The 15,032-nt window shown below is 42.0% G+C and overlaps 1 protein-coding gene across 1 annotated transcript in view; it reads left to right on the top strand.

Annotated features, from left to right (window-relative positions):
- Window positions 1–15,032, top strand: part of clasp2 (cytoplasmic linker associated protein 2) — a 250,807-nt gene that overhangs the window by 72,203 nt on the left and 163,572 nt on the right. The window contains 1 exon segment of the mRNA XM_080735691.1: window positions 2,545–2,642. Within this exon segment, the coding sequence (XP_080591817.1) occupies window positions 2,545–2,642 (98 nt within the window).

Below are 15,032 nucleotides of genomic sequence, written 5' to 3'. Positions count from 1 at the left end.
ATTGTGGCGGCCATATTGGATTTCATGGAAACTTGCAATACAAAAAATGTTCATATGTATACCATTGATCAACCTGTGAAGTTTCGTGGAAATATCCCTCAGTTTAAAATTTTGCCCTATTCACCCCCCATTAAAACTAATAGGGGCTAATATTGAGGCGGCCATATTGGACTTTGTTGTACAAATTGACCGGGTTGTCCATATAGGTTGTGATCCTACTGGGTCATAGATAATATTTCTGGTGGACAACTTTTTATGTCGGGGCAAATGCAGCACACCTTCCTTTGCCCCCTGGGTATAGCATGATCAAGAACACAAGATAGTAAAAGGCACAAAGCGGTATAATTTACTTTACCGTTCGAAATAATGATTTGTTATTTTACCCTCCAAAGCTGACGTCAGACCAGGAAGTTACTGAGAAATTCGCTGAGTGCGCAAGCGTGGGCGGGCTGTGAATAGGGTCTATTGTGTCTAAAATACTTATTTAGCCACTTGCACGCATGCCCCCATGTGTACACATGCCCCACATTTTAGCACGGTAATCGCGATAAAACAATAGAACGAAGCAAATGAAAACATTGTAACACTCACTTTTTCTTTTCTCTAATTACAATAAAAAATATGAACCCTTGTTGTAAAAAAACAAAGTTCTCTCTCAACTGTAAACAAACCAACATAAAGTTTAAGTGTATAGAGGTTATCTGCACATTTCTAAACTGACAATTTAAGGACTTTTTAATACCTCTAAAATGACAAATTAAACATTGTCCAAATTGTCAAATATATAGAGGCAGAAATATGTGAAAATAGCCTATCTACATGCTCACAACGCCTCGCAACACGAGGCGTTGTGAGCATGTAGATCTGCTATTTTCACAATAGAACAGTTTTTTGGAGCTGTGTGGAACACAAGCTCCCTATACGTGGCCGTGTGTGTAGGTATGTGGGTGGGTATGTGGGTGGGTGGGTCTGTGGGTCTGTATGTAGCCTGTATGTAGTAACCCTGGGTGACCAGAGAGGTGCTGTTGAGTCTAGCCTGCCCTGAGCATCAACTGCAACACACACACACACACACACACACACACACACACACACACACACACACACACACACACACACACACACACACACACACACAGCTCCACTTCGAACAGAGGTTCGATTTTTTTCTTAACTTTGACTTTCGACTTTCTCTGGTGGGAGTCGACTTGTGTAATGAAGTCGACTGAGTCGACTTGTGGACTTTTTCGTTAATGCCCTAGTTGACACAGCAGGCAGGCGGTAAACACAAGGAAGCCATTGCTGGGTTGTGTAGGTATGGGGAGAGGTATGTGTACAGCAGGGCTCCAGACTAACTTTTTTCACCAGCGTCCCAGGACCGTCCCAAACTTCAAATTTAACCGTCCCCAAATGAATATAATCCGTCCCCAAAAATCATATTAAAAAAATATATAAATTCTAAGGCTGGGACTTTAACTGATTAATTGCGATTAATTAATTACAGAATATTTACGCGATTAAGAAAATTAACATTTTAATCGCATTTAGTTTTTGCACCACAGAACCTTCAGTTTCGGTCATACCGATCATAGCGGTATGCACCAACCAAGAAGAGACAACAAACTCAAAGGGAGAAGTAGCCGATCAGAGTGCTTTGCTTGGCCCAGTGGATGCGAAATTTAGATTTAAAAAACTCACTCGTTGATTCACTCGTACAACAAAATGTGTTTTACTTGAAAAAAAAATGCTTCTCAGGTCAAATATCGATGTGCGATTAATTGCGATTAATTAATCACAGAGCCTGTAATTAATTAGATTAACAATGTTAATCGCATCCCAGCCCTAATAAATTCATGAATTAATATATTATTGTTATAATATGTATTATTATTATTATTAACTATTATTATTATCATTGTTATTAATATGCTGGTGAAATTGGCTTGGCAATCCTTTCTGTTTTTATACTGTCATCAGTATCATTTGTGGCTTCTAAAAATCTGATTGCTAGCCTGGTAAATAACTATGCACGACTGTTGGAGGAATTACGGTAAAACTGGGTTTGTATTTTGTCCGTACGAAGGTGTTGCACGTTGAACATTGCTAATCTACAAGCCTACAGCTCGTCGCATCCTCGGGGCATGGAGGGCTTTTAGATTGATTGATTGATTGGGCTGGCTGTGCCTCAGCCTTGTAGATCGGCTCTTTTGGAGCCGTTTTAACTTGTAACCTAGACCTTAACCCTAACCCTAACCCTTAACCTCTTCAAATAGTGCAGCGTGTTAAGTTCTACCTGAAAAGGATGATAACACTGCCTGTGGTAACTTTTTAATCACTCTGTTTACATCATATTTAGTTTCCGTGTGTTTCATGCTGCCCGTAGCTGTGCACCGTTTATGTAGCTACAGTGATATGCACACGTTCAGTGCAAAAAATCACATATTTTTAGGTCCCCGGGACGTCGGGAGTCCCTTGGTCTCGAGCCCTGGTGTACAGTTATGTGGTATTGATGCAATACTAATGTCTGACTGTGTGTGCGTTTAGGTACGCGAGGCCTCCATCACGACGCTGGTGGATGTTTACCGTCACATTGGAGAGAGAGTCAGAGCTGATCTGGGCAAGAGGGGACTGCCGGCCGCACGGTGAGTGTGTGTGTGTGTGTGTGTGTGTGTGTGTGTGTGTGTGTGTGTGTGTGTGTGTGTGTGTGTGTGTGTGTGTGTGTGTGTGTGTGTGTGTGTGTGTGTGTGTGTGTGTGTGTGTGTGTGTGTGTGTGTGTGTGTGTGTGTGTGTGTGTGTGTGTGTGTGTGTGTGTGTCCTGTGGTTTGGGCAATGTGTCTGTCCCAGGCCACACCATGCACCAGCTCTTTCTCTAACTCACTCACTCTCTCTCTCTCTCTCTCTCTCTCTTTTCTCTCTCTCTCTCTCACACACACACACACACACACACACACACACACACACACACACAGAGACACTTTATTCTCAACACAATACTCACTGGGAGGGAGGGGGAGACTGAGAGAGACGGGGTGAACAAGTGCTTGGAACAGCCTACTGTGGGAGAACTGTAGTGTGTGTGTGTGTGTGTGTGTGTGTGTGTGTGTGTGTGTGTGTGTGTGTGTGTGTGTGTGTGTGTGTGTGTGTGTGTGTTGGTAAATGTGGTTTAACGGGACAATTGGCCTGAATACACACCACACTAACAGGACATTTTGGATTAGCAGGACAGGACTGGTGTCCTGCTAATTCATGGACAATTCTGAAATAGCAGAAGTGTTTCTATTGGTCTAGAGAGCCCAAATCCACCTTTTGTTTTTGATGTCCTGTTAATACACATACACCCGACTTTTTTGTGTCTGAACAGCGCCCCCATAGGTTGTGTAATGCTACTGCATGTTCATACACAAGCTCATGAATATTCACACACAGTGTATGTTTTGAAGCACCTGATTGGCTGGTTGTCAGAGTCCTGTTAATGCACATACATGTTTTTATGAACATTTCAATGACATAGCATTTTGGGTGAATAACGTTAGTCATAAACACTCTTCAGGGGTCTGCCATTATAATAGCAACACCACAGGCCCCATGTGGCCCCCAGGGGCCCCTGGCTGCCATAAGCACACCGTTGCTCCGATCCACACTAAACTTGGCACACACACCGTTCAGGGGTCTGCCATTATAATAGCAACACCAAGGGCCCCATGTGGCCCCCAGGGGCCCCTGGCTGCCACAGGCACACCATTGCTCTGATCCACACTAAACTTGATTGTACAAACACCGTTCTGGGGGTCTGCCATTATAATAGCAACACCACAGGCCCCACGTGGCCCCCAGGGGCCCCTGGCTGCCACAGGCATACCGTTGCTCCGATCCACACTAAACTTGGCACAAACACTGTTCAGGGGTCTACCATTATAATAGCAACACAAGGGGCCCAATGTGGCCCCCGGGTGCCCCTGGCTGACACAGGCACACCGTTGCTCCGATCCGCACTAAACTTGATTGCACAAACACCGTTCAGGGGTCGGCCATTATAATAGCAACACAAGGGGCCCAATGTGGCCCCCAGGGGCCCCTGGCTGCCACAGGCATACCATTGCTCCGATCCACACTAAACTTGATTGAACAAACACCGTTCAGGGGTCGGCCATTATAATAGCAACACAAGGGGCCCAATGTGGCTCCCAGGGGCCCCTGGCTGCCACAGGCACACCGTTGCTCCAATCCACACTAAACTTGGCATAAACACTGTTCAGGGGTCTACCATGTTGGTGGTTTGCCACACCATGGGCCTGCAACATGATTTGCATAACATACAGACAATGTTTCTTAATTATACAAATTTAACCAGATATTGCAATTGTTGTATTGTTATTTTGTGTAATAATTAATCAAAACGTCCCAAAAAATCACGTTTATATTAATGTCCATTTTCCAAGTTTGCCAACATTTTAGCTCACTCCAAGGAGGCTATGCATATTTTACAAACCACTCATCCAATTGACTGTACATTTTGTGGTTCTTACATGTTTCTATTTTTTATTAATGAATTGCATTTGTTTTCTTAATGAAAATCTTGGCCGGATTTAAAAGGCATTTTTAGAATCGGCCCCAGGCCTAAATGGATTAATGCAGTGGTTCTCAACCTTTTCAGGACACAACCCCCTAAATTAATAATAATAGCAGATCTACATGCTCACGAGGATGTAGATTGGCTATTTTCACAATTTCTGCATAATATTTGTCAATTTGGCCAATGTTTAATTTAAACTGTCACTCTAGAGGTATTAGAAAGTACTTAAACTGTCACTTTAAAAATGTGTAGCTATACAAGTGATGACCATGGTAATCAAATGGCTATTCGCATAACAGGTTTACCAGGCAGGCAGTGAGTGGTGGGCTTGCACATACCCCCCTATTCATATGGATAGGCTACTTTAACACCTACTGTAGGTTTCCAGCGGTGACTGTATGTGCATTGTGCGTGTCTCAGGCTACCTGGCTCCATTACTGTGATAGATGAGATTTGTTCAAAGCAAACTTTTAGTTAGCACGCACACATCTAAAGGCGCTCGTGCATGTGACGTCAATAAATGACCGTCCGCACTGAAAAGAAAACCCCAAAGCACCACTGGTAGCAGCTCTGCACAGTCATATATGCTGATCAGCGTAGCTCCTATATACAGTATCACATGACCACATCATGACCATGACATCATGTACAGTACATATGAGTTTAAGTTAACTCCGACATACAGGAGTATAGGCAGGCACCCAGGCACCATTTTTACCCTTGGGTAAAAATGCTAATTAAGTTCAAGCCTACAGATCATTTTGGTCACTTTATCATCTAATCAGGCTTTTATGAACACCCTGAACAGTTTTTAATATTTATATATTTGATGTAAATGTTATCTTTCCCCCCAGGCTCAGGGCCTCTCCACATACACACCCATTGTAACTTCAAACTTCATTAAAAACACACACTATTTTTTTCTGGTGACTCATACTACCCTCCTAATACGTGAGCAGGCCGTGTTTTCTCAATAACCCTTTTTATTTATTTTTAATAATTCTTTGGGAAAATTTGAAAAATTAAAATTATTACAAATAAATGAAAAATTGTATCGAAAAAAAAACATGGCCTGCTCATGTATTAGGAGGGTAGTATGAGTCACCAGAAAAAAATATAATGGAGTTTGAAGTTACAATGGGTGTGTGTGGGGAGAGGCCCTGAGCCTGGGGAGGCAGACCCATGCAAGGCAGAGTTTTTTTAAATGGAATATCCCTTTAAATCCCGATACTGATTCTAGAATTATTCCTCTACACAGTATTACACAGTATAGGCAAAATTCTTGTGTTACGAATTGTGTGTACATCTTGTAGATCAGTGACTTCACTAGCCTTCAGATACAGTATATGACACCAAAGTAGCTTACTACAATTCTAAGGTCAAATTATTCTAAATAAGCTTGTGACCTTGACCTTTTATCACTGAACTGTACTGTCTGTACTGTACTGTCTGTACTTTTACTGTACTGTAAAAACAGTGCAGTAAAAGTTTGTTTATCGGTGATGACACTGATTGACAAATTGTAGCATTCCCTGTGGGATCATAAAGCACCAAATAGAGTGTCTCGTTTGGCTTGAATAAAGCATAGCCTTATTAGCCTACTACCAAGGTTGTCCCGAATATGTCATTTCCTCATATGTGACACAATGTTACTATAGTCCGGCCAGTTTGTGCAGTATTTTGATGGAATCGCGCACTTTTTTGCCTGAAATGCTCGGACTACAATCAGTCTAACCTGCTTGATTCCTCCAGACTCAAATCTAATCCTCATCTCCTTGCTTGAGGGAGCAGGGATTTAAAGTTCCTTGAAGTACACAAGTTCCTTGAAGTACACAATAAAGAGGAGCTCAAGTGGGACACAACGCACGTGAGGATAAAGAATTTGCAACTATATTGCTTTTATCGCCTGAAGAGGTTCGGAGTCTAGGCTACTGCATCCTCAGGCTGGACTACAATAGCTCCATTGAGAGTGTTCTGTCACACCTGGATTCGCCCACGAGAATTATTAAAGTTATATCACTGGATTGATCCAGACAGACAAACAGTCTTTTAATTATATAAAAGAAAATAATGTGTGAATTAAATCAAACAAGCCACCTGTCCTGTTCTCTGATTGGCTGTAGCACGTCTCTACTCTCAGTGCTGTCACAACCCATGTTAGGCTTTTAGGTTATAGGACGGCAAAAGGATCATCTGGGCTAGCATGTTGCATTGTGAACCGGGCTTAAGAAATCTGTTATACAATCCGGGATGAGGTGCGTGTGTGCGCGTGTGCGTGGGTGCATCCGGCAGTGGTAGGTCACGTCAGACAGTGGGTAGGTAGGAGTCTATGGCATCTCAGTGATGTCATGATGACTCAGACATGCAACAAATCGGTCATATATCTGCACAAAAAGGGGTAAATTGCCCCCATTGATTACGGAAGGGTACTTTAGAAATCTGAAGATACCCTTACACTTAAACCTTATGCTGTATGTTTACTGTTCAGAGAGAAAGCAATGGTGCACAGTCATTTAGATAATCATCTGGGGACCCCCTCCCCAAAATAATTCCCTGACCCAGAGGTTGAGAACCACTGCTTTAACTAACCAGAACAAAAAAATAAGCCATGTGCATAGATTACACAGATTATGAGTTCCATTTGGTTCCATTTGTATATAGTCACTAGTAAGACTACCCTAGGATTTACTTTCACACATATTCACAGTATTTAAAGCCTTGCCTTGTACAGACTGCATACAAACAAACCAACTGACTGTGGGGGGAGGGGCAGCTTCTCACTCACACAGTTTTGAGTGAGTGCAGTGAGGGAGATGGGGGATGGGGGATGGGCAGGCAGCACAGGTGAATTTGATCAGTGGCTGATTGCATTGCAAGCTAGTAATCAGCAAGTGGGCTACAGTGGAAAGAATGAGTGAAAGGGTTTCCCTGCACAAGGTGAAATCTTTGAAAAGAGTGGAGGAGAGCTTAACTCAAATTGGTTAACAATCGGCAGACAAACAGGCAGGCAGGCAGGCAGATAGACAGACAGATAGACAGACAGACAGACAGACAGACAGACAGACAGACAGACAGACAGACAGACAGACAGACAGACAGACAGACAGACAGATAATGTTAATTTAACCTTGCATCATGAGACTTAGTGTTCATTTGGTTCCATTTGTACTGTCAGAGCAGTGTAGATGTTGTTGACTAAAACTATGACGAAAAGTATTTGTCGATTGCATTTCTTTCACTGACAAAAACTAAATAAAAACTAAGCTGTGATGACTAAAACTAAGACTAATTATATTGACAATTTCGTCAACAAAATCAAAACTAGACTAAAACGTTAGGGAGGGACTAGTGGAGTAGAGAGTCATTTTATGTTTGGTTGTTCTCAAGTGTTGCGTGCTGAAAATAGCAGATCTACAAGCTCACAACGTGTCGCGCAACGCGTTGTGAGCTTGTAGATCTGCTATTTTCAGCACACAACCAAGTGTAAAATCACTCATTACGATGCCATCAAGGCCTGCCAAATTACATTTTAGTTGACTAAATGAACTGTAGATTTAGTCGCCTAAAAATGTATGATATTTAGTCGACTAAAATTAGACTAAAACTAAAACTCTTCAGGTCACTAAATTATGACTAAAATTAAATGACATTTTATTCAAAACTAAATCAAAATGTGTTGTCAAAAACAACAGTGTCAGAGTCCCTGGGCCTGAACAGTGGTTCTCAAAGTGGATTCCAACCTGGAATTCACTTTGAGAACCACTGTGTGAACAGAATATGAACATTTTTACATAACAGCATGGTAGCAATATCAGAATAATGATAGTTGACAAAGTAACCATCTTGGTGGTGCCGGTGGAGATAACATTAATATCCAAAGAAAACATTTGCCTTGTCATGTCATGGCATGTTCAGGGACATCATGAGCATTTAGCAATACAAAAGATTTGCATTCATTCAACCTTTATTTAATTTCTCGAAAAGATCAATTGAGGGAGATCCTCATTTACTACTTTATTGAAAATAGATGTTTTGATTTATGTAAATGTGGGGGTTTCTGGACTAACGCTGGTATTAAACATAATTCTGGAAAAAGTAGCCTATTTATACATTTGCAGGCAACTGAATAATGGGGATGCAGTAACGCACTGTAGCTTATGAGATACTGCAAATCAATTATCAAATTATAATTGCCATAATTATTCCTTGCAGCTACAAAAAGGATGTCATACAACATGTAACTCAACATTAAAGTAGGGCTGGGTGATAAATCTCAGACCTGACTTTCTTTTTTTTTTAAGATTAGTTTTTTGGGCTTTTTATGCCTTTATTTGTTAGGATAGTAGACAGACAGGAAATGGGGAGAGAGATGGGAATGACATGTGGCAAAGGTCGTCCGGATCGGGAATCGAACCGGCGACCTGCATACCTAGACTTGTGGATCTGCTATATTTTAAAGATTCACTTAATTTTTCTTCCTGTGCATTTACCCGCTGGAAAAAACAATGTCATTGCTTAATTGCAGTGCACTTAAAACTGACCCAAAAACAACAAATGTATCGATAATTTATACCTACAATCGACAGGCTGCAGACTAAGGCAGATTTTGGTTTCGGAAAATGATTTGAAAAATGCTCCCTTCAAATGTTCTGGGTAGCTATAATCACTGTAGCAGGTCCCCCAGCAGCAACGTTTCACCATGGCCGTAATAATGTAATATAAATGTTTTTGATATTAATTTGCCTATATACCAGTAAGACTCCCTAATCGGGTCACATTTATGATCGGCTACTTTTGACTATTTTCCCATATTTTTTTCCCAGGGGGTCCGTGGGGAGCCCTGGCGGTGGCTGGGCCCCTGGGTACCCCCTGGGTGCTGGCCCCGTCTCTCCCGGTCGATGGGGGGCCAAGGTACGGGCTTTTTAGCGGGTTATGGGAGCCAACTTTGGGTGGAAGTGTTTTGCTACGCTGTCGTCCAATCCTCACAGTTAGGGAGAGGGCTTTGCGACAGATCAATCATGCAGTAATCATGCAGATCTACAAGCTCGCAGCACGAAGCATTGTGAGCTTGTAGATCGTCTATTTTTTGGCAAAGAGATTTGGTAGAGAGTGAAAAACTACTGTATCAAGTACATATATTATGTACCTTTTACCAATTATAGAGGGTTTAAATAGTACTGGATATGCAGCTCGGCAAATAAAAGGTGAATTGATCCCAGTGTATGACAGAGGATGATATCACGATAAATTAAATCTCCACAATATGATTATTGTGAGTGTTTTTTATCACGATAAACGATAATATCGTATATTGTCCCATCCCTACGGTCTGAGGTGCTTTGGCGGTCTTCCCCGAATTTTGTCTGATTACAGCGGGGCAGGGCTACATTCCTGTGTCCTACAAAAAATAAATGTTGAACCTTGTTCATGATTGGTGTGTTTTTCAGCTATAGTTTTTGGTCTTATAACCCTTCCAGTAAATCTCTTATGAAAATCTCTAAAGAAGTCAAGAATAACAGACGAGCTGTAAAGTTAACTTCACAAAGCTTAAGTCTATTGACCCCTCAGTCTCCCCCTTCGACCAAGATGGATGAAAATGCTAGTTTGTTCACTGCAGAACTTTATTAACAGTAGCTCAACATTGAAGATGTTGAAATCACATCTCTCAGCCTGTTCTCAGGCCTGCTAAGTCACACACAGTAGTCATATTGCATTGAATTGTAGTTTACCATCTCAGTGGCACCAACAACACTTAGTTAGTGAGCTTTGTATCGATGTCATTCCAGTCCTGCATGTTTACTGGCTTATATTCCACTTGTATGGTTGATCCTGAGGGCAAGTCAGGTGTTGAAACAGTAACACACCACTGTAGGCAAGAGACATTGACCGAAGTGCTGTACATGGTGCATAAATGACAGACAGGCCTACCAGTAAGACTCCCTAATCGGGAGATAAGCGACCGTCAGGTCACATGTATACACAAAGACGGATGTAACTGGCATTGGTTCCTAGTTGTGTGGACAATGTATAGTTTTGGTTGGCTCAGAGAATGTGGGGTGTACCGATTTTCGTGATTTTAGGGCAAAATTTGTAGGAGCAGTGTCAAAAAATGTGTTTGAAAAAATCGGCCTGATGGGGGTGCTATATGGGACAGATCCATGTTGATGACATGAGTGTAGACATACTGTGTAGCGATTTGCGCAGGAAAATTAAGGAACATTAAAAGCCAGCGAAAAAACAAATGTGTCTTAGGAAGATTTAAAAACATCAATAGAATGCCTTGTTTGTGTTTAGCAATGTCACATTTAATCACATTTGACCCTTAAATACCCTGCAGTGACATATTTTCATGTGTTTAATTGCAGCTGTCCTGTTAATGTAGTTAGTCCTGTTAATTCACATGGGCGGAGCTTAGAACCTAATTATCTAATGTCCTCCTAATGTAGGATTTTGTCAGATTGTTAAAACTTGAGTTGTGTTGAGTTTATTCAACTTTTGAAGTGAAATATGTGTTCTATGGCTCAAAATAGATTTTTTGACATGCTCCACATATTAGTAAAGCAAGTGGAAAGTGGTGTCCTGCTAATGTTGTAAACCGCAGGTTTGAGCTAAAGGGTCCTGCTAAACCACATCTACCAGTATAGGTGTGTGTGTGTGTGTGTGTGTGTGTGTGTGTGTGTGTGTGTGTGTGTGTGTGTGTGTGTGTGTGTGTGTGTGTGTGTGTGTGTGTGTGTGTGTGTGTGTGTGTGTGTGTGTGTGTGTGTGTGTGTGTGTGTGTGTGTGCGTGCGTGCGTGCGCGCGCGCGCGCGCGCGCGCGCGCGCACGCGCGCGCGCAACCGCTCCACTGAGTGGTCGAGTTGTCCTCTGGTCGTCGTGGTAACGTGTAATATGTCATGAGTTATTCTAAGCTCTCCCTCTCTCTGTGTCTCTGTCTCTCTCTGTGCCTTTGTCTCTGTCTCTCTCTCGCTCTCTGTGTGTGTCTGTATATGGCTGCTAACTTCAGTGTGTTTGAGAGACAATATGAGGTATTTGTGTCATATACTTGAGCGTATAGAGCAGAGATGGGCAACTTTGATGATGGAGTATTCAAATTATTCAACCTCAAAGTAGTCGAATATTTGACAGGAGATATATATATATATATATATATATATATATATATATATATATATATATATATATATATATATATATGTCACGGTTTGTTAGAGAAACAGTACGGTCGAGAAACGGAGCACTCGCCTTGCGGCACGGGGCGGAACAAGTGGTCGCCACAACAACGTCCTCCAGGCGGAGCCGCTCGATTGTCCACGACATTGCAAGCGGCTCGAAGGCCAGCGGACCCAGCGGGCCAGGGCCGGCCGCGCGAGTTACGAAGCCGTGGTGAATGCAATCGTTATATTTATGCCCAGGCCGTAAGGCCTGGGCAAGCCCACGATAAACGCCCTGTCCAAGTGACTACAATGGAGCTAATGGCTAATTGCTAATGGCTAATGGCTAAACACTGCCGAGCTAGGCTAGTAAATAAAGAAAGAGAGTCGCAAACGAGTGACGTCAGCGCCTTCACTAGTGAATGGCTGTCGTCGCCATCTGGTGGTGATTGGTGTGTGGTGAACGACAAAACAAGCGCTCTTACAATGAACGTCCTGAGTTACCCAAACATACTGTAACATATATATATATATATATATATATATATATATATATATATATATATATATTAGAGGTGGGCAACGATTAATCACACTCAATCCTGGAGTTAATCGCGATTAATCACGATTAAAATGGCTCATTTTAAGTCTGCCGAAGGCATTCAAAATTAGTGGCCAATGATCAGTGGCGTCCCTGAAAATCGCGGGCCCCCCTGCAAGGATGGGGGCGGCACCCTTTTGCAAATGATGATGGAGTTCTATCCGTCTGTCATTCAATGTTATGAGATACATAAAGGTTTCCTGTGTAAATAAGAAAATACTTTTTCCTATGCAAACTTCTAATAGTCTTCACTCAATCAATCAATCTCTCTGGAAGAAGTTGCACATGAACTCTGCAGCCGCTCTGAGGCGCTCCAACAAGACTACTCTGACAAGCTAAATGCTGGGTGCAGTAAATGTATTTGTCTGCAAACAGCCCAATGAGCCCATAATATTAACAGCTACATGTTTATTTTATTTGTAGGCTATTTATTTATTTTCAAAAAAATTAATAAAAAATAAATAGGAAAGAAAACCGTAATTCTTAAAATATTTGTTTTTTTGACAGTGTGTCTCGTTTTTGCAGTGGTCAGAACAAGAAGGCACGACATTTTTTACAGTGTAGGCTACTTTGTGCTTTGTGGTCGGAGCTGCTGCTGCACTTTTATCAACGGATTTACACACTTTTCTTGCACAAGTGATTTATAGGGGAGCATTTAACAACACGGAGCACTTTTGCTTGCTTGTTTTGTGACGGCAATGATCACGACAGTCAGAACGTGGTAGGAGGCAGCTTGAAAACCATTTTTAGGGCACTCTAGCTCAGAGACAGAACGGTCAGACATGTCTGTCCATGCAGTGAGCTTGAGTAATAACAACTGAATATAGGAAAGTTGACGTCTCATTATCAAAACTAGCACAGCACACAGATGCAGCCAATGACAGTGTGACATTAACAGGCACATTGTTGTGAAATATACAGCCAGAATTTAGAACGCCTCTGCCAAGACAACATGTTGGCTGCATCTAACAAAACAAGGCAGCGTGTCCTGAGTGTTATGTCATTGCACATGCAGCTCCCAGACCCAACTTTGATCTGCGATTAACGACGATATTTTTTTTTCGCCGATAAGAGTCTCGCGTTAACGCAGCACGATAACGCCGATAACGGCCCAGGTTTAATATATATATATATATATATATATATATATATATATATTAGGGCTGACCTTCGGTTGCATTTATTAAAATCGAAGCTCGTTCGACAAAATCGGGCGAACTTCGAAGCTTCGGTGACGGCAACAATACAATGAGGAAGAAGATGAAGAATAGGCTATGATACGAATGTTTTCTATATTAAAGAAAGGTGTTTTTGCAGTACAGTAGGATTGACATAATCACATCACGTCTGTAATGTAACACACCACGGCTGCAACAGCAAACAGCAGCAGCGCGACTCAAGAGCCCTATATAACAGATTAACTCCCAAGTCCCAAGGTGTACTGTAACACGCAAATGTAATAGTAGATTTTATAGTAAATAATTGCACTGCAGTGTGTCTGATTTAACGTTCCACTCATCAACCGAAAGCTGACGGTCAGGCTCAGACAACTCTATGCGGGTGCGACTAGTTTTGAGCTTGCAGATCCGATATAAACTTGTCATCATCAACACCACAACGACGTAACCCTAGCAAGTTGGTTTTAAGCTCTTTTTTCCTCTTTAAAACGGGATCAACGCTGACGGGGTCCGTTTTGTAAAATCCAATTTTCGATAAAGAAAAGAAAAGACAGCACGCTGTCACAGATAACCGCATGCATGGATGTTACACCGACATTGGTTTGGCACAGAAATGTGTGACTGCATCGCATAGTTGCATTGGGTGATGTTACTCAGCCATTGGTGTCACATATTTCTGTACCAAACCAATGTCGGTGTAACATCCATGCATGCGGTTATTTGTGACAGTTGGTGTATGGAAAACATAACTCAAGTACAGTGCAACTAAGGGGTGTTTTACAAAGCAAGCATAGAGGCATTAGAAAAACATTCCTTGGGCTAAAACAGCTCCCAAAAAAGTGATGGCTCAGCACTTTTCATCACTAAACCATAGTTTTGTGGGGACCGTTTTAAGTGAGAAATTAGGTTTACACCCGCTTTGCCCTTTTTATAGTAACCTGACCAATCATTGAAATTGGCCCACTTATAGTCTGGTCAAAGTGTCATGTGAAGGCACCAATCCTCAAGCTTATCGGACATATCCGGTATGCCCTTTTGTGTCTATCTGGCATATGCTATGCTACGGGCATAGACGGCCGCTCTCATGGCCCATATACAGTAAATTGTATGTCTCAATATTTTGACATCACTTACTACCCATTTTATAGTAAGATATTATGATGTCACCTAAAGCTTGACACATTCTGGAGATTGGCCCTCTTATAGTCTGGTTGGCTGAAATGTCATGTGAAGCTCACCAATCCACCAATCCTCAAAATATTTGGACATATGCCCATCAGATTGGCTACGGGCATAGACGGCCCCTCTCGTGGCCCTTATATATGTATTTCAAGGGTTTTCCCATAGGATGACGTCACCATGTGTTTTATCAAGGGTTTTTCCCATAGGGTGACGTCACCAAGTGTTTTATCAAGGGTTTTCCCATAGGATGACGTCACCATGTGTTTTATCAAGGGTTTTCCCATAGGGTGACGTCACCAAGTGTTTTATCAAGGGTTTTCCCATAGAATGACGTTACCATGTGTTTT

The sequence above is a fragment of the Nannobrachium achirus genome, assembly GCF_963921795.1.
Source record: "Nannobrachium achirus genome assembly, chromosome: 10".
In the NCBI taxonomy this organism is placed as follows: domain Eukaryota; kingdom Metazoa; phylum Chordata; class Actinopteri; order Myctophiformes; family Myctophidae; genus Nannobrachium; species Nannobrachium achirus.
This window is presented reverse-complemented; position numbering and strand designations above follow the sequence as displayed.